This window comes from Pseudonaja textilis, chromosome 4 (genome assembly GCF_049901715.1).
Source record: "Pseudonaja textilis isolate UNSWEBS1 chromosome 4, rPseTex1.2, whole genome shotgun sequence".
Taxonomy (NCBI): domain Eukaryota; kingdom Metazoa; phylum Chordata; class Lepidosauria; order Squamata; family Elapidae; genus Pseudonaja; species Pseudonaja textilis.
In genome coordinates this window covers 53,369,554-53,394,353 of record NC_141993.1, presented here as the reverse complement: position 1 = coordinate 53,394,353, position 24,800 = coordinate 53,369,554, and the positions used below count along the sequence as shown (strand labels likewise).

Sequence of the window (24,800 nt, the reverse complement as noted above, 5' to 3'; positions counted from 1 at the left end):
ATGACAAAGCAGAAATGGCAAAGGCATTGTAAAGAGGTTAAGATTAATTTATGGGAAAATTTGTAAAAAAAAATACATATTTTCTATATTTGGTCTTATTTTGATCTTGCCAATTTTATACCTACTTTGTTTAGAAAACTCTACTTCCAGAATTAAAGGGAGAACTTTTGATAAGTATCATTTCAAATAATGAATATCAAGTAACATATTTAGATTAATTCTAGTTCATTATTTAGAGTCAAATGCAACAATATATTTTAACAAAGATTATCTGCATTTCAAAGCTACAGCAGCACAGTGATCTTTTCTTACATTTAAAAAGTGTCCTAATTTTAATTCTAACAAATGTATCCAGATATGCAGATATCCGTCATATCAGGATAAATAATATGGTTCCAGAATAGAATGTGAAAGGATATGTTGGACATTATATTAGAAATTACTAGTTCATAACTTCTGCAACAATAATAGTATGTTACTTTTAAAAAAGTCTTTCCATTTTAGAAAGTAGGGATGAAATCACAGAAGTGTTTCTTTTCCTTAATGTTCTACAAATACTGTCATTTTATTTATTTTATTGCACATATAATTTTAGACTTTTGCATCAGTCATTTTTTAATTATAAACAAGTTTTCTAATTCATGTAAGGAATACATAGAACCAAAGTAGTTTTATAATACTTTTATGCCTTTTACCTCGGCATCCTGAACAGTGGATGAAGAAGTTGATTAAATCCAGCAGTGCTATATCCCTGTCTTGCTTATACAATTCAATCCAGTCATCTACCACGGACTGTCAATAAAAGAGAAAGAACAGTCAAATATTCAAGAGAGAATTCAATGCTCCATCATACTACATATAAAGAACACTCAATTTTCACCAGTGATTTCAACTTTGTGTTAAATTTCATCCTGTGATTTATGAAATATATCATAGACAAACAGCCAAGAGTAAAACATGAGCCTATTTCTGAAAAATCCTGTCTAAGAAAATAAATGCCATAAAATAATACCTTCAACACTCTTCTGTAGCAATGTGTTTCAGAAAGATGACATAATTAACTGAGGCGAATGGTTCTTTTAAAATCGGTGCACAGATAGTTGTCAACTTACAATCATTTGTTCGGTGATCATTTGAAATTATAGTGCTGAACAAAAGGACTTATGACCTATGCCTCAGGTTATGGCTGTTGCAGCCCCCCTGCAAACATATGATCAAAATGTGGATGCTTGGAAACCTGCCCACACTTATGACTTATATATTCCCCCATTTGGCTGTCTCCCTTCTCTATTTGGGCTTTATCATCCTGCCTTTCTGGGTGGCAAACAAACCCAAAACTTTATTCCTGTGTTGCAAGAGAAGCTGGGTCCTAAAAGGAGTCATACAAACGGCAAAAGAGCAAAAGGAGGAAACTGGCTTACTGGGATTGGTAGCAGACCTACCTTTTAGCCCCTTGCAACCAGAAGATGGGCAGACAACTAGCACTGACCAGGGAGGAAACTTGGTGTTCTATCCACTGATGGTTTTTGCAAAAGAATGAAGCCAGCTGGCAGCCGAGAGATTGCAGGCCTCTCCTAGTCCTTGCTTGACTTTGGAAATGAAGGAAGCCAAAAGGAAAAAAAAAACTTTGCAAAGGCAGTGAGGGCCCAGCATGTGTAGACATGGCAGATGCTGAGTCCTAACGGGAATCAAATAGGCAACAAAAAGTTGAGCTCTCACAGCCATTGCCAAGTATTTTGTTCAGCTCTCCACAAAAACAACCTTCTAAAGGATTTTGCTTCCTTCATCCTCCTCCTCTTTAAATTAAACTCTCAGGATTTTTTTTTCTACGCTTCAGCCTGCCAGTCACTCATCAAGGTAAGTCACTTACAGAATTTGTCACCCTCTTTCCAGAGTTTATAGTAAATTTAACAAATTAAGTTAAATTTACTTAAGAATCAAGACTTCAACACTGGAATGGAGTACTTGGAACTAGCTGGACTTTTCCTCTGTTGGGCTGTTTTTTGCTTTGCAAAACTTTTTGCTGCTTGCCTGCCTTCTGTTCAGACCCAGCTGGGTGGTAGGCCTCCTAGGGTTCTCCACCCAAGTACTTCTGTATTCTGATTAATGACAATCACAGCTCAGAAAGCCAGGATGAAGTTGTAAAGTCAAGTCAGATCACGTGGTAACTCGCCTTCCACAAATAATTTGGGGTTCAACTGTAGTTATAAGTCAAGGACTATCTTACCTAAATTGTACTAGATTTTATGTGCTTTGAAATACAGGCAGTCCTCTACTTACAACCATTCATTGAGCAACAATTCATATTTATGATAGTACCTAAAATGGACTTCTGACCCATACCTGAAGCCACTGCAGCCCCCCACACTCACGTACTTAAAATTCAGGTCCTTGGCAGCCCACCCACACTAATGACTATAAGGGGCATTGCAACTCTCCCCACCCTCCTATCTCTCCTTCAATCCTCCAATCTATGTATGCCCCATTATTTCTCAAATAGTGCACCTGTTCTCGCAAGACCTTGGGAAAACTAGACGTTTCTGGTAGGAACTTGAAAATGGGACATATAATTTGGACAAAGATTGGGGCACACAGCTTAGAGGATGGTGCACGGTGGCCTGGTGTAGCTAGCAGCTGCCTTGCATATAGTCTGATGCACTTCTTGAGTGGCAGAAGAAAAACGATTAAGATCAGCTGGGTGCAGCTGAGGTTTCTATGGGTAGCTGTGGTTTGTGCTAATCTGATACAGCTGCATCAGGCTTCCCATAGCTTCTTTCATTTTCCTCCAGCACCTCATGCTCCTTACCTGGGGCTCCCTCTGCTTAACAGCATACAAACCTCGGTTAACAATGGTAGCTGAGAGTAGAAAGATGGGGTTAAGCAACACAGTGACATTTTGCTTTACGACTGCAAAATTTAGAGACGAGTACCAATTGTGGTCATAAGTCAACAACTACCTAAACTAGATTCTCTCTTGAATTAATCAAAGGCATTAGATAAATATAGTGGGCAACATCTTGTGGCTAGATATTAATCCTTCCAGGTATATCAGTGCTGGAGAGGCAAGGTGATTGAAGAATATGTAGAGGTGTGTGAGACTATGAGGGAGGCATGGTGGGGTTTGAAAAGGAGAGGTGAAGGTGTGTGAGGAAGGTGTGCCAAGATACAGGGAAAGTATATGGGAGTGCATAAGGGTGTGAGGAAAGTGTGGTAAGGCTCAGGGAGAGTGTGCAGGGGTGTGTGTGAGGGGGGCCACGGCAAGGTTTATGGAGAGTGTATCGGTAATAGGGGAGGCAAGGTGATTGTCAGAGAAGATGCACAATGAGTGAGATGATGCGGCAAAACTCAGAGTGGATATATAGAGCTATATGAATGGGGGAGGGGACAAGGAAAGACTTAGGGAGTGTAGGTGTGTTGCACAAGTGGCTAGCATGACATGAATGTAGAAAGGCTGGGCAGGGTGCACAAGTGGGGGAAACTTACACCAGAGATTTGTAAACTTCCTTGCCACCTTCTCCACTGACTTTCTGGGGAAGCCAGCAGGGAAGTTCACAAAGGGCGTTCATGCGATGGGCACTGGAACCAACTTTAAGTATAAACCAGTTGCCAAGAAACCAGCCTACAATCACATGACTGCAGGGATACTGGGGCAGCCAACATTCAGAGGACCACCATTTGTTCAATACTATTTTAATTTCAAAAGTTCATGTTTTCATGTGTTTTATAGTTTTAATATCTCATTTTAACTTTTGATTGGGAGCTGCTCAGAGTTGATTAGAAGATGTATGGCTATATACAAGTTGCTGAATGAGCAATCCTACATCAAGAACTACCCTATAAAGCAGCATTATAGTATTGCATTTCCCATGGTATCCTGACCTAGTGTGACTCAAAGAAGTAAAACTATTGCTATTTGGTGAAGCATCATGCCTTGCCTTTAAATGTGAAGATGATGTCTGTTTTTTGGAGCACTCACTTTACGAAGTATTATTACAGCACCAACAGCAAATGGATTTACATTTCTGCAAGTTTAAACTTGTTTAACCATATAATTCCTTAATATATATTGGATTTTCAAGTATTTCTACTCTCAATGTTCATTATTTCCTGATCAACCCACTAAACCTCCTTGCCTCACAGAAAATATGCCACTTTTACTGACGTTTTTAGGGAAAAGAAGCAACTGCATTGCCTCTTCAGTAGTATAACTGTAGAATCAACTTGAAGCCAGGAGTCAGATTCCAGTAAATTACAATATCCATGTCTACTTGAAATTTTGGTAATTTACAGGAATATATGATGATAATTGGAGGAAAGGATTTATATGCCCCATCCTTTGCACCCATATTGTTCATCACTAAGGTATAATTCTGTACTGAATGTGTATGGCTATAGGTTCCTTTAATGTAATCATTAAATACTTCTCCCCATTGCCTTTCTTTTCAGATCTGCTGGCTGGCTTAAGGAGGCACTCATTTTCAAAATTGGAGTTGCTTACAATTAAATCAGAATGAAAGATATTTAATTTCATTTGGTCTGAGATATGGCAATTTTTAATACAAAGTAGTATTTTTTGCTTAATTGTGGGAAGATCCTTTTCAGATTCAAGTATGAAATATTTTCTGATATGTGTAAATATTTGTGTACATACTGATCTTTTTCAGAAGGTCCATGTCAGCACAACTCTTGTCAAATATGTGTTGCAGTGATTCTGTAAACATAGAATTTTTGCTAAATTGGAAAAATGAGATTATTTTGTCTCTTTTACTGGATTTCTAGAGAAGGAATACAAATGGATTTCACAGAAAGCACCTATAAATTAAGGATGTCTAGTACTTCTGAGCTTCACAAATTCTTATAAAAAGCTCATCCTTAACTTTCATCCCCACTGAAGTGCCCTTGTACAGGGCACAAGGATTTTTATCTAGAAGAAAGAACACATGTTCAAATGATCAAAGAGAAAACAGTTTCAGAAAGTGAAAGTCCTTTTCTATTCACAGTGGTTGCTTAAACATCAAGATCACTCCCATCCTTTTGTGATGTAAACAGATGCCTCAGATTTTGCATTAGAAACTGTTCTCCTTGCAGCAAAAGACATCTCCTGCTGTGTGTATTGTATTCCTAATTGCTTCTCCCAGCTGAACAGAACTAAGATAATAAAGAGTTGTTTGCAATAAAAGTAGTGTTCTAGCTGCGGCAGCACAGATTATAAGAATTTGAAAATTTTGCAAAAGGCATACTCTTTGCAAAATACCTCATCAGTTCAGGTGGGCATAACTGGTCTTTCATTTCAGTTTTTATATCATTTATATGCACGCCTCACCAAATAAATTACCAGGTCCACTATAATATAAGCTGAATATCAATTTCCACACTTATCCCTCCCTCTATAATTCAGCAGCCAAACAACTGTCCCCTCCCTAGAATTACATTCTCCAAAAGACTTAAGGACAGGGAGACAGGTTGTAGATCTGTTATACTGAATTAGAGTGCAAAACCAGGAAGCCTATGTCAAGGCTGAGATGGATGACCTTCTGTAAGATCACTGAGCCTTTACCTTTCTGTATAAATGATGGGTGAATCTTCCATAAGGAACATTTATTTATTCCCCTTTCTTTAAGGGGAGATGTATTGTATCTATATTGTGAAAGATATTTTATGTTGTCATATATGTTGCCAGATAAAGACTGTTCAGGGAAAACTGGTTGGTTTGCTTCTCCAATTGTACAATGGAATTCCATTTCACTAGATTTTATCATCCTTGTTTCCTGTTTTCAGGGATTTACATCCATTTTGTGGTAGTGGATTTATTATACCAAATGGCTCGTTTCATTCCATATGGGCCTTCCTTTGCCTCAGGTAATTGCAACTTTATTTTAGACCATGCTTTCAGTTAAAAGGACTTTTACAGAAAGTGAATTAATTATGATATGTAGGGGAATTAATTATGGAATAGATAAAACCTACAAATAAATCGTAGCTGGCTATTGAATGGCCCACATTTTCTTGGGGTATGAAAATAACCTACTTTTGAAAACATAAAAAGGTCAATTGGATGGCACTGTAGATATAGTGATAAAGAATCCTCTTTGCCACTATTAACACCCCAGAGTGGGATTACAAATAGGCTCACTTGACTGACTATATTCAGTCAGACCTGTTTGCTATCAAATTTGTTTTATTCATCATCTCACTCATTTCATCGCCCAAGCTTTTGGTAAAAACAGGAGTGCTGGTTTCATTCTGCTAAAACAAAAAATAACACTAAGAAGCATTTCTGTCAACTATCCAGCCAATTTTTCCATGCAGGAACAAACATATTCAATGAAATCATCAATCACAATGACAAGAAAAAAAAATCAAAAGAATGAAAGCTATTTCGACCCTTTAGTCTTCCAGTAGATCACTTTGTCTAAGATAACACACATATGTGTAACACATACAGATGCTAAGTTTTATCATGCCATTCAAATTTTTATAGCTGACATTTATTGCTTGTTCATTTATAGGATTTATGTGGCATCCCACCAAGAAATCTTTTGCATACAACTTCGCATTAAAGTGGTAGCATATAAAAGGCAATTAACACAAGTTCCCATAGGCAACAATGGTTTTACCTGCATAGCACTTTTGCCCATCTTCACAACATCAAACAAAGTAACAGGATCCCCTTCTCCATTCTGCTGAGGATGGCCATTAGCTCTTCCTCGACCTGTTCCTCTAATTCCAGTTTCAGAGCGAAACTTTTCTCCCGGAGTCTTTCGAGGCTTCTTATTGGCAGACTGGGAGATAGAAGATCAGGAGAAACAGTCTTGATACCCTTACATCTTATTTAATATATTATTATGCTTTTACAAATGCTAGTTTCAAAGAACAGTAAAAAGTTATATTTCAAGTCTCAACATATAACTCAACAGATTTCAAAACAATTTTACAGTAACACTAGTTTTATCTAAGGTGCAGAAGACTTCAATAAATTTTCAATGTATTTTAAACTTTATTTCCTAAAATATAAAAATACTTTTTTTTAAAAAAAGAAAAGAAATCCAAAGCACTCCAAAATTAAAAGAAGCACCAAACCAGTAATACAAAGGTATAACATTTTTATATAAAAAAGGGGGAAATTATAGTTTACAAGATTTACTTAACGTTTAGTTAAAAAGCTCTAATGTTAGCTCACACACATACATATAGATACTGCAACATTCTTTGAGGGAAAAAAACCTGATATTCATGCCTAGTCCAAGTGAGCAGGCAGGTAAAATTAGTTCTAAGCTCTGTAAATCAACTGCCAAACTCATATCCGGAAAAACAAATCACACTAACAAAATGGATAGCAAGTAGGCAACTACAAGGGTAAATCTGCATGGGGGATTCTGAAAAAATGAAATAATTTTATGCATCAGCTTCTCCTTATTCTCAAAACCAAAAATGTTGATTTAGCATAGGATCAGTCCAATCTAGCAGGTTAAATAGAGATGTGTAATATTCTGATGCGAAGTGGGAAATTTCCAGGAAAAGTGATGGGATTGAGACAATTCACCTTGCTTGCAAATAACCCAAACATACATACCTAAATATACACGGATGTGATACTGTTACTGTGAATAGTTAAGTGATGGTTTATGTAATAAACCTACCTTTCATTGTAATGTGTTACTTTACTTGGTAAATGACTGTAATAGAGATAGAGAGGAAACAAAGCATAAAGTGGCAATAGAAAAAACACAGTAACAAAGTTAGTTGGAATTGCTGCTGAATTTCAGACTTTGGGCAGTTGTAGCTGAAGTTTATGAAAAGAAGGCAGGAATTTGTTGACTGTGACAAAGCAGAGAGTATGATATGCTGCTTGTTATACCATAAGTCATTATTAAGAAACTGTGGAGGAACAGATGATCCAAAGATGATTGTATTAAATTGAGAGCTAATTTGATCTAGTGGTTAAGGCACTAGGCCTTAAGTGTACATTGTGAGTTTAAGTCCTGCTTTAGCCATGAAAGCCAGCCAGGTGACTTTGGGCCAGTTGTTCTCTTCCAACCCACCTCATATGCTTGTTCCTGTGAGGAACAAAGGCAGCAGCTTCCAGATACTTTTCAAAGGTGGCCCCATGTAGAACACATTGCAACAGCCCAAATGAGATAACATAAGACATAAATGACTGCAAAACCAAACCAGGAAAGGGTACAACTTGCGCACAAAGTTCAGCAAAGGCCTTCCTAGACATGGCTACCACCTGCTCCTACAATAGGAGTCATGAGTCCAGAAGCGCCAAATCACACATCCAGTTCACTTGTGGTCATGAAATCCCATCCAAGACCACAAAAATGGCAATCACAAAAGTACAGAGATTTGAGGACTTTTCTACAGTAGTCGCCATGCATACTACCTCAAAGGCTACATTAAGCCCTGTCCTCTTTATATTTCACAAGACAGTATAAACAATATCATTTCACAATTTCTTCTGTCCTGTTTGTATTTGTTCCTGTTGGATATGTACCAAAGTTATCATTTTCATTTTTTAATTTTGTATTTTGTTCATGCTTTGATCTCCAACCAATCTTAAGGAGATTTACAAATACTGTAAATGAATTAATTTTCTAGTAAAATCAATAATATTAACATGCATATAAGATTGGTCCTGAGCTAACTACTTAATTACTGTAATTACTGTACATGTCTCACTTTCCCTGTATCTGTAGTAGCAGCAAAAATACAGCAACTATAAAATAACAGTTGTAATAAACATTTGCACATTAAAAATTCAGAAATACATCATAAGACAGCAGTGAAATAACTTATTTAAGTCAAATACTGGTTATAGGTTTTACTAAAACTTATTCATCTGCATATAACAGGTATTATAGCTATTGAGTAGCTTCCTGTTATGCATGCTCTGGATAACCAGGCATGGATTTCATTCTGAATCAGTGAAGTTTTCAAACATTCTTCAAAAGCAACTTCATGTATGAAATGCAACTAAAGTATGTTCCCTTTTACTGTACTGATATCACTGCTATGATCTCCCTGATTCAGGGTTGAATCAAGAAATACTCTTCTGACCTGCATTAAGTTAAAGACTGTGAGCATCATAAGCACAGTTAATATACAAATATTGTAAAAGGGCTACTGTAATTATGCCTTCAAAATAACAAATGAATAGCCAGCAAGTTCCATCAGAAACTTACAGCCAACCCAGTGCTAGACTAGAGAAGAAAGATCAGGTTCTGATCCTATCAAGAAAATCCTGTTAAGCAGTCATAATTCGAGGCACATAATACTAACCAATCATATACATTCACAGAAATAAGAAAAGACTGAACTGATTACTATATGTAAACTATTAATGTTTCATGCAACCATTCCCATTCTGCTTGGAATGCTCGGCTTTATGGTACTGTATGCCTCAATGTAAAAAAGCAAAATACTGTCTTAATGTCTTCAATGAAAATAAGCTGATTGCACAAAAGACCACAGTACCAACACTGACAGGCAAGCCACCAGAATATAAACTGACAGCAAACTGCATTCCTTAGTAGCACAGATGATGTTACCTAGTTTGGGTAATGAAACATCTGCAATAAAACAAACAAGCTCAGAGAGCAGCCAGGACCCCTCATGTCAACCCTGAGCTACAAATTCTCCTTTATTAGTATTAGTAGAAGCATATTACATAGGACTATATGAACTTTGCCCTGGTTGGTACACAGTTATCTTGCAGGATCACATTTTCCCATCAGAATTAACCCTAATTAAATTAACCCAGGAAAAATGCTGCTCTTTAATGATTTATTTAACTGCATCCCACTGAAGAATAGCTACCAATCATGAAGCACAGCCTACCAATGACATGCTAAATCTTCTGTACGTGTTATTTATCAAAGACTGCCAAACCATGGATTTTACCAATCATCTGACATAATACACTACTGATAAGCATCTTTTATTTAGTTGGGTCATAAATTATGTACTGGACCAAGCTGTCAAACACCCGGCCTGCGGGCCAGATGTGTCACGTGCTGGCCACGCCCAGTTTAGCAAAGAGGAAAGAAGTCCTGATATGTCACATGATGCTGCCATGACGACATGAGTTTGACACTCCTGTATTGGACTACGGAAGTCTGATGTAACAGATTTCTAAACATGGAGAGATGTATAATTTATGGAAACAAGGAAAAAACTAAAGCATTATTTGCAAGAGACAGAAGACAGATAGTCATCACTTATCAGCTGCCTCATTCAGCAACTATTTAAAGTTATGATGGTTCTGAAAAAGTAGGCTTATGGTTGGACTAGCAACCACCACAGTGTCCCCACAGTAATGCGAACGCCATTTGCAATCTTCATAGCTGGTTTCCAACAAGCAAAGTCAATGGGGAAGCTGGCAGGAAATTGCAAATCACCTGATGTTGCATTTAATGACCTCTGAATTCCTTAATGATCACAGCAAAATTGATGTTATAAGTCAGGTGTGGTCAGATAACATTTCATTAATTCACTTAGTGATGGGGTTGCTGGTTCCAATAGTGATTGGCAAGTGAAAACTATCTGTACAAACAATAACTTTTTCTGTACAAAGGTAAATATTAGAATCATTAAGAATAATTGTAAGTGCATGGATTTAGATGGAATACATTTTCCACCAAGCTGTTAAAATTATAGAGTTCTTGGTGTTCTTTGAGTTTGGTTCTTTGCTTTTATTACCCAACTGGGTAACATTATCAGTGCAAGTTAATCGAGCTTGCTGCCTGTTTATTTATAGTAGTTTGCCCTGCCAGTTTAGTGGCAGTATGGTTCCCTCCTAATGGTTCCTTGTTTGGAATATTTTCTGCCTGATTGCGTCAATTTGATCCCTGGTTATTAGTGTTGGCTGCTGGAAAAAATTTATTGTAGTCTTTTAATTTCCTTCCTAAGTCTCTTTTGAATGGTGTGCAAATGTAGTTTACCTCTATGTATCTATTCTTTCACTGTTTAAATTTTTTACTGCAATACAGGAAAACATTTCACCTTGTAATATATCTAGCAATACTGTTGAGTTTCTGTACATATAAAGTACAAATATTTATCTAGTAAGGTGGTTGTATGTATTTGATTTTACAGCGGTGAGTACTGTGTGCTATCATAGGAAAGAGCATTAAAAAAGGATTTTTTTTCTAAAGAAGAAATTTCTGCTCCTTATCAGATTTAATGATTAAGGAGCAAGATGGGGAAGCAGTGACTTTGAAATTGCTCATTGACAATTGGATGTCTGACCTTTGGACTTGTACACACTTGATCAGACAACTTTCAACTAAAATGACATGTAACATATTTCTATTCAGGTTACAGTACAGCAACGATTTGATTTAAAAGTCTTCCATGCAGCAGACTGTGAATGCAATAAAAAGCTGTCCATAATTCCACTTGGAATAAGAGAAGTCCACTGTATCCAAAATAGTTCAGATGGGGCAATAATATTCTCCTTAATTTATCACATTCATACTATGTAGAATCACATAATTCTCACACTTACAAAAATTGCAGCTGATCCAAGCATTTAAACAAAATATCCATGCTATGAACTACAACCATAAAACAAACAAATGAATAATTAAAAACAACAACCAACTGTGTTGTCCTATCTCAATAGGTCATCTGGGATGATTCACTTTTGAGTGTTTATGAAAGGCTAGGACACATAAATTAAATTAGGCTAGGGGCATAATTTAATTTATAAAAGGAAACTCTTCCATAAAACAGGTGTTGTTATTGATAAGCATCTCTGTGACTCAGCAACTACAGCCAGCCATTTCGTTAACCCAAAATCAGACCAGGGCTCAGAAAGGTATTCAAAGGTCAGTGCTTCCCCAGACAAGCACAATCCAAAGTGCACTGAAAGTGTCTCCTCGAATGGTCACAAAATGCTTACAAACAAACTGCCAAGCTCAAAACTCAAATCAACAACATAACTACCGACCCAAACTACTAATATTCAAAGACACTTCAATAAGCATCTCTTTTATGGAAAGAACCTATGAACCCCAACCCAATACCTTGCAGGTGACAGATTGTCAACTATTTCTCCTGGAAGGTGCAGTCAAATTGGTCCTGCAAGTATCTCAGTGTCAAGTTATGCAGGGCTTTATAATAAAATAACCAGTACTTTATTGCAGCTGGAAGCCAACAGGTAGCCAATGGCAGACTTGGACTACAGGTGTAATGTCTTCATAGTGCCAGCTACTACTTGGGTTGCTGTATTCTGGACCAACTGAAATTTCTCAGTGGTCTTCAAACACAGTGGTTTTCAGCAGAACACTTTGCACCAGATGTTGAGGAAGGATTATTTTCTCTTTTGTTTAGGTGTCTGTGATATGCAAGCAGAGTCAAGGCAATTTCCAAGTTTTTAACATGCCAAGCCCAAAAGGTTGCCATCATTGTTCTAGGATATGGCTATATGCAGCAAAGCTACCAAAACACACAATGTGGCACAAGTAGGGAAGAATCATTTTTACAGTTTAGCTATTTGAAACAACTGATTGCTGTCTACTAATGTAAGAGTATTAACTTCTCAAACCAACTCCCCTTGTACCAAAAATCCAGAATGTGCTCCATCTCAAATTCTATCTCTAGTGAACATGTGAATGTGAACCTGGAACCAGTTCATTTCCAGTATTCTGGAAAAATGAAAGTGGAGACCAAATACAGGCAGTTGAAGGAATTCTTGGTGGTTAGACCATGGTGAATTGTACTGATTCACTGTACTCCTGAAGCATAAGAGCTAGCCATCAATTGCTTCAAGGCAGAAAATCTTAGCAGGTAGAATAGAATAGAATAACAGAGTTGGAAGGGACCTTGGAGGTCTTCTAGTCCAACCCCGTTTAAGCAGGAAACCCTGCACCATTTCAGACAAATGGTTATCCAAACTCTTCTTTAAAAACTTCCAGGTAAGGCATATCTGTAAATAATACAGGATTCAACTCTGCTTTCAGTAACGTTAGTGACTATACTTGGATTTTGATGCTTGCATAGGGAATGTCACTGGAATATTTAAATGCTAATGAGTAGTTCTATTGGTTTGGGCTCTGCTTACTTCCCAGTTGCCCTGGGAGATGGGGCTGCACTATTTACTGCCATATCTGATTGGGAAAATGCCTCTTTACAATGATGATAGATTGCTGGTGCTGGGAGAATGGTGCTCACTCATCAGTAAGTACCTCAGCCAGATTCTGCACAATACAAAGAAACTCTATAAATCTAGCCTCATAAATACAGCTTATGAAGTTATCAATGTACGGGAAAAGGTGAAGGCAGAAAAAAAGTGAAACCAAATATTTAACTTTCTGTCTACACTTGTTTACAGCTCTTCAAGCCTTCCATTTATGCCAAAGAAGATAAATATGATCATTATGTCTGGGATGTTTTGACAAAGTAACTGTTCTTTTATTTAATCAGACAAGGCCTCTTTAAACAAGTCAATCAAGCTGTCTGATTCCAGTTTACATCTTATGCTAACAGTTGAATTCTGTAATAAAAATAGTCCTTGAGTTACAACAGTTCACTTAGCGACTGTTCAAAATTACAACAACTCCCATAAAGTATTTATGACCTGGTCCCGAAATTATGAATGTTACAGCACTACAGCAGTCATTTGCTCTTACCTACCTATCCCTCCCCACCCCCCATCTTGCCCTTCCAGGTCTCCACAGATACTGGGCCTTCTTTGCTAACCCACAGGGTTCCATGTGCTCATCCTCACCCTTGTCACTGATTGCTCACTTACCTTTCAAAGATCTCCAGAATTCCAGAACATGCTGGGCTACATGGCAAAAGTGAAGCTTTTTTTCTTAGACCTCGCATTCTTACACATGCTTGTTTTTGCATAGAGGACAAAGCTGTTGGTAGGAACATAAGATTCATCATGTCCCAGCAGGTTTCATCTGGTCCCGGTCTCAGCAGTGCCTCTGGGTTACTCTGCATGCTACTGAGTGGCTGATTCTAATGAGCTGCTTCAGGGATTACAGCGGAAAGGCAGCAGCAACAGCCAGTCAAGGAGGAGCTAGGACTGCAAGGCTTTTGGGCAGCCAGCCAGGATGGCACAGGAGAGCTGAGCCAGAGTAGTAGTGCCACTGCTGGGGACACCCGAGCTCCTCACAGCAAACCAGGCCAGTGCAGCCACCAGGAGCTACACCTGGGAGCCCCACACTATCTACACTCATTCTTCTCCTGCAGTGTCCTGGGTGCCGGAGAACAGGATGCACTCCCTAATGGCAGCAGGCAGGCACCCCCATGGTTGCCCATATCCTCGGAGAATCCACTCCCAGGGACTTCGCAGATGACTCCAACCCACCCAATCACCCCCATGGTACACCCAGCAAGGAAGGGGTGTAGAGCAGCTAGTGTATCAAATTCTCTATCTCTCTATCTTGCGATGACCAAATGTCAAGGTACAGGTGCCAAACCTCCATCCTTCTCCAGCCAAAACCAATCTGAGATGGAAACTAATGCTGAGAGCTCTGCTGCTTGATATTCAACAAGATGAGGACTGATTAATGGGGACTGGGAAAACTGGTCCATCCAGATAGCTTCCTGATGATGATATTGGTACAAGTTATTGGTCAAAGGGCAGCAGAATTCATAGGAGGTTGGTTGACATTATTTTGATTCTTGAGCAGCATGCAAAAAAACATAGCACAAACTACCCAGACACTCAACACACTAAGCTATACTTGTGGCATATTAGAATGAAGTCATTTAATGCAATTGACTGTCCTTTTTAGTAGAAACATGCAATCTCTTCTCATATCAATTAGTATCAACTTTAAATCCAGCACTTTCTCCATCTTTCCCACTGTTTAACAGCTATCTTGTGCTACATTTCTCAGACTTGGTGCTAGATAGTTCATTTACCAAATGTATACCCTGAGAAACTCAAGTTTCCAATGTAGCTCCTACAAAAGGGATGAAATCTACATGGGCATCTACATGCAGAAAGCAGAAAAAATGGGCATCACATTTATTTTGTAGGTGTTGAAGTTAAGAGTATATTTCTTTCAAAACAGTAGGCCTAAATGCCCTTTTAAATAGTCCTACCCATTTTTTCTTTGTTCCTATTTCTTCCATTGAAACTTAATATTTTTCTTAAAGCATAATGTGTTTGCTATCGTGTGTTTCATAAACTCTTAGACTATTAGAAACAGATATTTTTGTTGATATCTTAGACTTTTTGGGGGGTGGGAGACAAAGGCATTTTTATTATTTTTTCCTTTCTTCTATGGAGGCAAAAAAGTGGCAGCAAAAGCTATCAGTCGATACTACTGTATCATCCTGGGCTGTCTTAGTAGATATGAGAAATCATGCAGTTTATAGACCTTTACAAATGTGTAAAACAAAATTGACAGCTTACATCAAAGCTCAAATTTAAAATAACTGGAAACGTTTTCTACCTGTTCCTATGCATAATTACTTCCACATCAGCACCTCTAACTACAATGAGTTCCAATCTTATTCCCAAAGAGTAATTCCTCATTTAATTTTAGCTAAGAGGTGCCTAAAATCACTTAATGTTTGCAATCTTAGCTACAAAATAATCCCAAATAAACATGATGGTTTTGTACAAACGTATAAACATAATTTGTTCTCTAAACAAGAACTTGAAGAAATTAATATTAAAATAGCATGTCTGTTACATTTTATTGATGAAATAGTAGCTTTATACTCCTATCTTAAGTAGTAATGTACAAATTAAACTGCTGCCAAATGAAATGAGTCAACAAGTAATAAACTGGTACCAAAAACAAGTAATGTATGCTGAATCCTTTGCAACCATGACTAAGAAAACTAGTAAAAATAGTAAACGCAAAACACCAATTTGTTTACCTTACCATCTTCTCAAACTCATAGTAGGAGTCAATCAATATAAATCGTAAGGATACAAGCAACAAAGAAACAGTCATACAATCATAAGTGGGAGAAGATGGGTGATAGGAACGATGAGAAGATTAATAGTAATAGTTATGCAGACTTGGTAAATAGTTTAACAGTGTTGAGGGAATTATTTGTTTAGCAGAGTAATGGCATCCAAGAAAAAACTGTTCTTGTGTCTCCTTGTTCTGGTGTGCAGTGCTCTATTGTGTCATTTTTATGTCCAGGATGTGAGGGGTCTGTAAATATTTTCACAGTCCTCTTTTTGACTCGTCCAATATATAGGACTTCAATGGAAGGGAGGTTGGTAGTAATTGTTTTTTCTGCAGTCCTAATTATCCTATGACATCTGTGTCTGTCCTGTTGAGTTGCAGAACCAAACCAGACAGTTATAGAGGTGTAGATGATAGACTCAATAATTCCTCTGTAGAACTGTATCAGCAGCTCCTTGGGCAGTTTGAGCTTTTTGAGTTGGCACAGAAAGAACATTTTTTTGTTGTGCTTTTTTGATGACGTTTTTGATGTTAGGTGTCCATTTTAGGTCTTGAGTTATGATAGAACCTAGAAATTTGAAGATCTCTATTGTTGATACTGTGCTGTCTAGTATTGGTAAGAGGTGGTAGTATGGGAGGATTTATCTTAAAGTTTATCACCATTTCTACGATTTTGAGTGTGTGCAGTTCCATATTGTTCCGGTCACAACACGAGGCTAGTTGTTCAACCTCCCATCTGTATGTGGATTCATCGTTGTCTTGAATGAGACAAATCACTGTTGTATCATCTGCAAACTTCAGTAGTTTAACAGATGGGTCATTTGAGATGCAGTCATTGGTACAGAGAGAGAAGTGGAAAAAGCATACAGCCTTGAGGGAGGCTGTGCTAATTGTACAGGTATCTGATGTGATTCTGCTTAGCTTCACCTGCTGCTTCCTGTCTATTAGGAAGCTTATGATCCACTTACAAGTGTGTTCAGGTACCACTAGCTGGTTTAGTTTAGTTAGAAGAATGTCTGGAATGATGGTATTGACTGCTGAACTAAAGTCTACAAAGAGGACCCTTGTGTAGGTCTTTGAAGATTGAAGACGTTGAAGGATGTAGTGCAGAGCCATATTAATAGCATCATATCTATTTGCTTGGTATGCAAATTGCAGAGGGCCTAACAGCAGATCCATGATGGTTTTCAGGTGGGACAACATTAGCCTTTCAAAGGTTTTCATAACTACAGATGTTAGAGCAACTGGTCTGTAGTCATTCAGTTCCTTGATTGAGGGCTTCTTCGGCATTGGGATGATAGTAGAGCATTTGAAGCAAGAAGGAATATAGCACATCTCTAGTGATTTATTGAAGATTCAGGTGAAGATGGGGGCCAATTGGTCAGCACAGTAATAACAATAACAATATTATTAAACATTTTATATTTAATAAAATATAAGCAACATACAAAAAGTTGAGATTACAAATTCTGGGTTATAGGATTCTTGAATGGAGAGAAGAGGACTGGTTTGCAGCAAAACCTTCACATTTCAATGAAAATGAACAGTGCTGTTAACATAGTATATAACATACAATAAAAGCATAATAAAAATAGTATGAATCATTGGTAAATATAATATGAATTTTAAGAATAGTATAACAAAACATTTGAAAGAGAATATATCCTTCATCCCAACAGCTAAGCCAGGTACATTTTCCTCAAATCACCAATATGTATCACCTTTTCTACAAGATGAGCATTTTTTGTACAAGGATTACCACCATGTAACTAGTAGCAGACATAAATAAGGGACCAAAAGCTATCTCAATGCCATTGAAATGCAAATGCTCCATTGGATATTGGGCATCTCCCTTCTTGATCACATCATAAATGACACCATTCTACCACATTTTAGTGTGGCACCAATTATAAAGAAGGCCAGTTCTGCTGATATGGACATATCCTGAGAGCAGTACCTTCTACTGTTGCCAAACTGCCTACCAACTAGAAGTCTTTGGCTGGTGACCTCATGGGTGGCCAAGAGAGATGGCAAGATACCATCAACAAAGATATTCAAGCTGCAGGCCTGTGCCTTGGAGATGCAGCTGACTATGCAAAGTAGAATTCAATGATCCAAAAAGCAGACCCTGCTCTTGCAGGAATACGCTAGGAAGAAGACATTCATTCCACCATCCTTATAGGCATGATCCAGACCTGAATACGGATTCTTATTTGTATTCAGTCCAATCCACACATGCTCTTTCTTCAATGACACTCTAGGCATTGCTTCTAGTGTTTCATGTCTTGGAGGTCTTTGGAAAACCAAGGAGAACCCCAATTAGCCACACAGGATGAATCCAGTCCAGGGCCCTTGTTACATACCTATTTGATTGAGGCTGTTAGATAAGGACACAGCCAAAGTGCCTGTCAGCTCCTTGGGCAAAACCTGTGTGTGTGTGTGTGTGTGTGTGTGTGTGTGTGTGTGTGTGTGTGAATGGAACAGCATTATGCAATACCAAGTCAATCAAATGCATATAAGCAGGACTCTATTCGATAGGACCTAAAGTTCAGGTGTACAAAGAGGCTTCAGAGACATAATGAGACAATATACAGTGACAAGAGTGTAAGACACAGGCAGGAACAGCATACACTGAATGGCACAACCAAGTAATGGCATTGTGTCCAGGAAGATCTGTACAAATCCAGATGGGAAATTCTGTACAAATGGGAAATTCCACAGAAGGTTGTGAAGAATAACATGACTAAAATCCTGTGGGACTTCCAGAGCCAAATGGACAGGAAAGTATTTGCCAATCAACCAGATATTATGATAGGTAGACAAGGACCAGACAGTGATGGTGGTAGATGTAGGGTACCAAGTGACAGGAAGAAAGAGTATGATAAGCTGGAGAAATATCAGGGCCTGAAGGACCCAAGACTAAGGAAGATACATGCCCAAAGAAGTGAGAAGCAAATTTGCTGGATGTCACCTTTACAGCCTTTCATGATCTGGAGCTGGGACCATCTTACTTATGGAACCATCTATCCCTATCCTCAGTTGTTTCTACCCATCATATCTGCTGTGACAGAAAGGGTGTTTTTCAGTTAGGGAGACCCAGAAGAAGAGCCTTTTCTGCCATGGTACCCACTCTTTGGAATATAATTGGATTTGGCCCATTCCCGCTAATGGTTTTTAAGGCCTTAAAACTTCACAGGTTACATCATGCCTGAATGCTTTTTATTTTTATTTATGGCTACATATTTTGTATTTTTATTTAATTGTAAGCTGCCTAGTCACATAAAAGTGAGGTGGGTAGCTATATAATTGAATTATCTTTATCTATCCATCCATCCGTCCACCCACCCAAACACACAATTTTGTTTCTGAAGAATCTAACCTTCCTGTCAGGCAAGGAGATTATAGAGACACATTTAAAGTGAGTTATCTGCAGGAAAAATCCACTAGGTTTCATATGCCCATAAACTGTGTAGCAGTAAAACATTAATAAGTATTTCAGTATCTGTTTGCCCATGAAAATGCTGGGGGGGGGAGGGGGAGGGGGAGGGGAAGGGGGAATTATCATACTGGGAAACCTGCCAAAAATGTTGGGGTGGGGGGAAGGAAGCTAATGATGAAAGCTAAAGAAACGGAAAAATAATTTAGGACAAAAATTTAAAGCAGCAAGGGAAGAATAAAATTAAAGGCTTAGCTGTTTTACTGGAGTGTCAGATTCTGCACATTTTACAGATTGATTACCCAGTGATTTTTTTTAAACTTAGAGTTAGGGCCAAATGCAGGTCCTCTGGGAATACACTGCACAGCATTGGAATTACGCAGAAGATCCTCTGGTGCATGTCAGATAAATAAACCTTTGGCAGTGAAGATATTTTCAGAAAGGCATCTCTTACAGATCTTGAGCCAGTTTGTAACAGGAAAGAGTTCCTCAAAATAATATGCCTTATATCTCTTAGGATATCTTAAAGATATCCTAAAGAACAATTTTACATTATGCCTAGTAAACAAGTCAATTAAGTGCAGAGCTTTTAGACATCACTATATCATCATCACCATCATTACCATAATCTAGCAAAGCACTCAGAATCCTAGTGGTTTACAAAATGCTAAAATAAAATAGAAAATACATAGTAAATAAAAGTGATTACAGTACACAATCATAAAAAATAAAATAAACAATCACTATAACAGCACAAAAAAAACAAACTCGTTGAATCTATTAAGAATAGCAGTTACAAAAAGCAAACAAAAAATTAAATTTTGTCACTGTAACAGTGACAAAAAATTACATCCCAAAAGCTCAGTGGAAAAGTTCAGACTTCACTAACTCCAAGAAGACCATTATTGGCACTGTTCCAAAGAAATACGATAGAAAAGTAAGGCTTTCTAATTTCAGCCTCCTTCAGCTCCAAAAGGAGTTCCAGATAACAAAGTCTGACAACTCTCTACTCACATCTGATTCTTTCTAGGAGGAGTCAAAACTCTGAAAATCCAAATACAATCACAGAGGCTAAACAGATTGTCTTGGTCAACAAGCCCTCAACATAATTGGGAAGAGAAATAATGACATTTTGCCTTCCTTATTGCCACAGTATACACACAGATTTGGAACATATGCATATGTATACGGTCGGTCAGATTCATTTTTGGATTTTCTTTGCCATTTTCTAGGCATTTCTGATACTTTATCATCTGGAACTTTCCCTGGTTGGTAATTTAGTTGTTGCATATACACAAACTGTAACTCCCAAACATTTTCTAAGGGTAATTCCATGTCTAATGTTCTTGCAAAACTTGTAAATATTTTTTACATGCCCTAAACAGTCATATTGGCATACTAATCGTTCATACAGTGCCTGCCAAAGCCACCACCTGTTCACCTAACAAGAGTTGAAGATCAAGGATTATTTCCATACAGTGAACTTGCTATTTTAGGAGAAGTACAACCCCATTCAAACAAAGAAATTTTCCAAATTTACGTTTCTACATGCCAGAATATTTCTGCTTATCTGGATTTAATTTTAGATATTTTTCTTCATCCAGCCCATTATTAAACGGACGCATTCTTCAATGATATGATTGCTCCCAAGTATGATTAAAAAGTAACAGATGATACAAATTACAAATGATATTCCTCTGTGTAGGAACCAGATGATAGAAGACAATGAATTCAGTGCATGCAAGAAAAGGAAAAGTTTAAGGAGAGTCAATTTTAACTGGTATGCTATAAGCTTGCCTGAGGACCTACATTTATAGTTTTTCAAGGTATGTTTTTAGCGTTAAAGATACTTTTCTGTATTGCATAATGTTCTCATTTTTTAATTTGCCATGAATTATATGAGGTTTCATATTTGCCAGCAATTTTATATATGTGCCAAAGAACATAATGGACAAGGAGGGACATCATTAGTTTCATTACATCCCATTGTAGCTGAACAGTAATTCTCCAGCATTGTTAATATGGGCTACACATCATACAAGAGAAGTCAAATAGTATTAAAAGCTGTTCAGGGGATCAGAGACACAGAGCTACTGTATATTCTTTTGTTCCAAATTATCAACCACCCAAACAACTATAGTATTCTTAGTATGACATCCTGGCTGAAAACCTATTTAAAATCAGTCCCAATATTCAGTATCATTCAAGTGCATCTGAAATTGAAACTGCTTTTAGATAATCTTTTCAAGAAATGCGTTATTTAAGAATTGCTATTGATGTAAAAGACAAAATTTATGTCTTCCTTACCGAAGGGGGGGGGGGCGCATGGCAACAGGAAAAATCCATGTAATATTCTGTCTCACCCCCCAATAAATACATGCACCTCCTGTATATATCTGTATGCCATATTTCACACCACAGCTCCAAAGAACTATTTAAATGTTTAAGTATTTCTTTACATATTTAAAGAGAAAGCAATAATTTAAGAAATCATTACAATTAATTGCCTGTAAACTAAAATATCTCATTTCTAAATTTAACTGTTCTCTACCTGCCTAAAACACCCATTTTTTCAAGCTCAAATTACTGTCACCCCTACTCTTTATCCTTACTTTAGAAATTTTTTTGGAAAACATTAAGAAAAATGAAGAAATTAAAGGGGCTTTAATTAAAAAGGAACACTATAAAGTACAGGCCTTCGCTGATGATATAGTATTTTTCCTGGAGGATACTGGAGTAAAATTAATAAAGGAAATTGAAGAATTTGGCAGTGTCGCAGGACTTAAGATAAATAAAAACAAAACAAAGATATTGACCAAAAATTTAAAGGACAAGCAAAAAAAAAAGAATTGGAAGGAAAATTGGGAATGCAAAGTGTGAAAAAGGTAAAATATTTAGGCATCTGGCTAACATCAAGATGTTCTTCAATTAAAAAAAAATTATGATAAATTAATAATACAAATTAAAAAAGAGTTGGAAATGTGGGGGAGCTTACAGTTATCACTATTGGGGAAAATTGCAGCAGTCAAAATGTCCAACTTACCAAAAATACTGTATCTTTTCCAAACTGTACCAATAAAATTGGATAAAAAGTTTTTCAGAGAATTAGATAAAATAATAACTAAATTTGTCTGGCAGGGAAAAAAGCTAGGATAAAAATGAAACTATTAGAGGACAAAAGAGAAAGGGGTGGCTTTGGACTTCCTGACTGGGAATTGTATTACCAGGCAGCAGCTATGGTATGGATTAAAGACTGGATCAATTTGGAAAATAAAAGAACACTGTTGATAGAAGGTCACAATTTGCAGAAAGGGTGGCATAGCTTTCTATAGGATGGAAAAAGCAAACATGCATATTTTCAAAGACACATGATCAGAGAGTCACTAATTCAGATATGGAACAAAATTAAAAAGAATCATTACACCAAAATACCATACTGGTTGTCAACTATGGAAGCACAAATCTACCCAAATGCAATAGATCTGGAAAAAAGAGGAGTTATAAAGCTTTATTAGATGCACAAGGAAGGCTGAAAATAATACAAGAATTACAGCAACAAAACATAAAGACAGATTGGTGGCCATACATACAAGAAATAAAAAAGACAAAGAACAATGTGGATTTTATATTGAAAAACACCAGTTAGACAGGATTCTACAAGGAATGGGAAAAAATGATTTCAAGAATATACATTTTTTTTACTAGATTTTAAAATGGAAGAGGAGGTGGTGAAAGAAACTATGGTGGTATGGGCAAAAACTGTTGGCCACAATATAGATTTGGAAAATTTGGAAAAAATGTGGGGACTAAATTACAAATTAATCATATCCACAGCATACGGGAAAATCTGTATAAAATGTTCTAGAGGTGGCACGTACCCCCCCCCCCATTGGCAAAAATGTTTAATTTAAACCCAAATTGTTGAAAGTGCGGGAAAGAAAAAGGCACTTATTTTCATATCTGGTGGACATGCCCAGAAGTAAAGAAATACTGGAATATAATCAGACAATGGCTAGAGGAAATTATAAATCAGAAAATTGAATTTAATCCAGATTTTTTTTTATTAGGTATAATAACAGGAAAATGTAGTAAAAAAGATAGGTACATTATATTACATATACTAATAGCTGCAAGGATTTCGTATGTGCAACTTTGGAAGGAGAAAAGGATACCATCAGAAGGCATGGTTATAAAGAAAATAAGAGACTGTATAGATATGGATAGGCTAACGTTGAAATTAAAAGACAAAGAAGATTCAACATATTATAGAGCAATGATGGCTAACCTTTTTGGGCTCCTGTGCCAAAAACTGTGTGTGTGCTTGCACAATTGCGCTCACGTGCCAGCACCTAGAAGGCAATGCACTACCCCCATACCCTACGCATGTAAGCGCCTCACAGCTGATTGTCAGCTGGTTTGAGGCCTTTTTCAGCACCCCAGAGGCTTGAGGAAGGCTTCTGCAGATTTTGCAGGCCGAAAACTAGTCCTGTTTCGTCACTTCCAATATTTTTGGAAAAACGGGAAGTGATGAAACAGGGCTAGTTTTCCGCTTGCAAAGCCTGCAAAAACCTTCCTCAAGCCTTTGGGAGGCCAAAAAAGACTTCAAATCAGCTGAAAAATCAGCTGTGAGGCACTCACATGCACAGTGACGTAAGTTTGCCTGCAGCTCACGTGCCGGCACAAATGGCTCCGAGTGCCATCTGTGGCACACATGCCACAGGTTCGCCGTCACAGTTATAGAGCATGGGATGCCTGGTATGAATGGTTTAGAAATAAAAATAAAATAAAATGGCAATTAGGAAAAGAATGAGGAAGTATGTAAATATGTATATATGTTATAGAAAAGATTGAAATATAAGATTAAATATATTTATTTGTAACAAGAATAATATGTAATGGTAATGGAATAAGTAACCATACGTAAGGAAATGTAAAAGATGTCTTGTGTTGATAACAATGCATATAGTTTTATTTTATGTTTTTAAACTTTGGAAAATTAATAAAGTATTAAATAAAATGAAATAAAATGGCGCTTCCACCAGATCCATGGTCAAAATGGCAGCGGGGAGAGTGCTTTCCAACAGAGCTTCAGAAGACTGATCTTTGGGCCTGACCGCTGCTCGTGGACTGTCTCCCTGAAGGGCAGGCAGCCCCAAGAGCCTCCTAATTGCGCCGCTATCCCCTGTCGCAAGCTGCGCTCCCTCTCAGGACAGTCAGCCAGGCAGGCACACCAATGTTCACGCTCTGTCAGGAAATGCCCCAAAATCGCCGCAAGGAGATTCTTTGAGCCCACCGACTTGAACCGAAGGCTCTGGTTGCTGAACAGAGATGGTTTGCAAAAAAGACAAACGAAGGTTGTACAAACACTTTTCAACTCCAATTCTGAAGAACTTGAGAGTGCTAAAAAAATATGTCTGCAGAGCTCCAGACTGCGTAGCAAACGAGGGACTGTTGGAGAGCAAGAGGCGTGTCCT

General features: G+C 37.5%; 1 protein-coding gene across 2 annotated transcripts in view; it reads right to left on the bottom strand.

Moving 5' to 3' along the window:
* Positions 1–24,800, bottom strand: part of STAG1 (STAG1 cohesin complex component) — a 189,393-nt gene that overhangs the window by 77,631 nt on the left and 86,962 nt on the right. For both annotated transcript variants that reach the window (XM_087933066.1, XM_026701353.2), the window contains exons 4-5: positions 6,618–6,782; positions 696–792 (exon numbers count right to left, since the gene is read on the bottom strand). In XM_087933066.1, the coding sequence (XP_087789192.1) occupies positions 696–792; positions 6,618–6,782 (262 nt within the window). The remainder of the gene's footprint in view (positions 1–695; positions 793–6,617; positions 6,783–24,800) is intronic.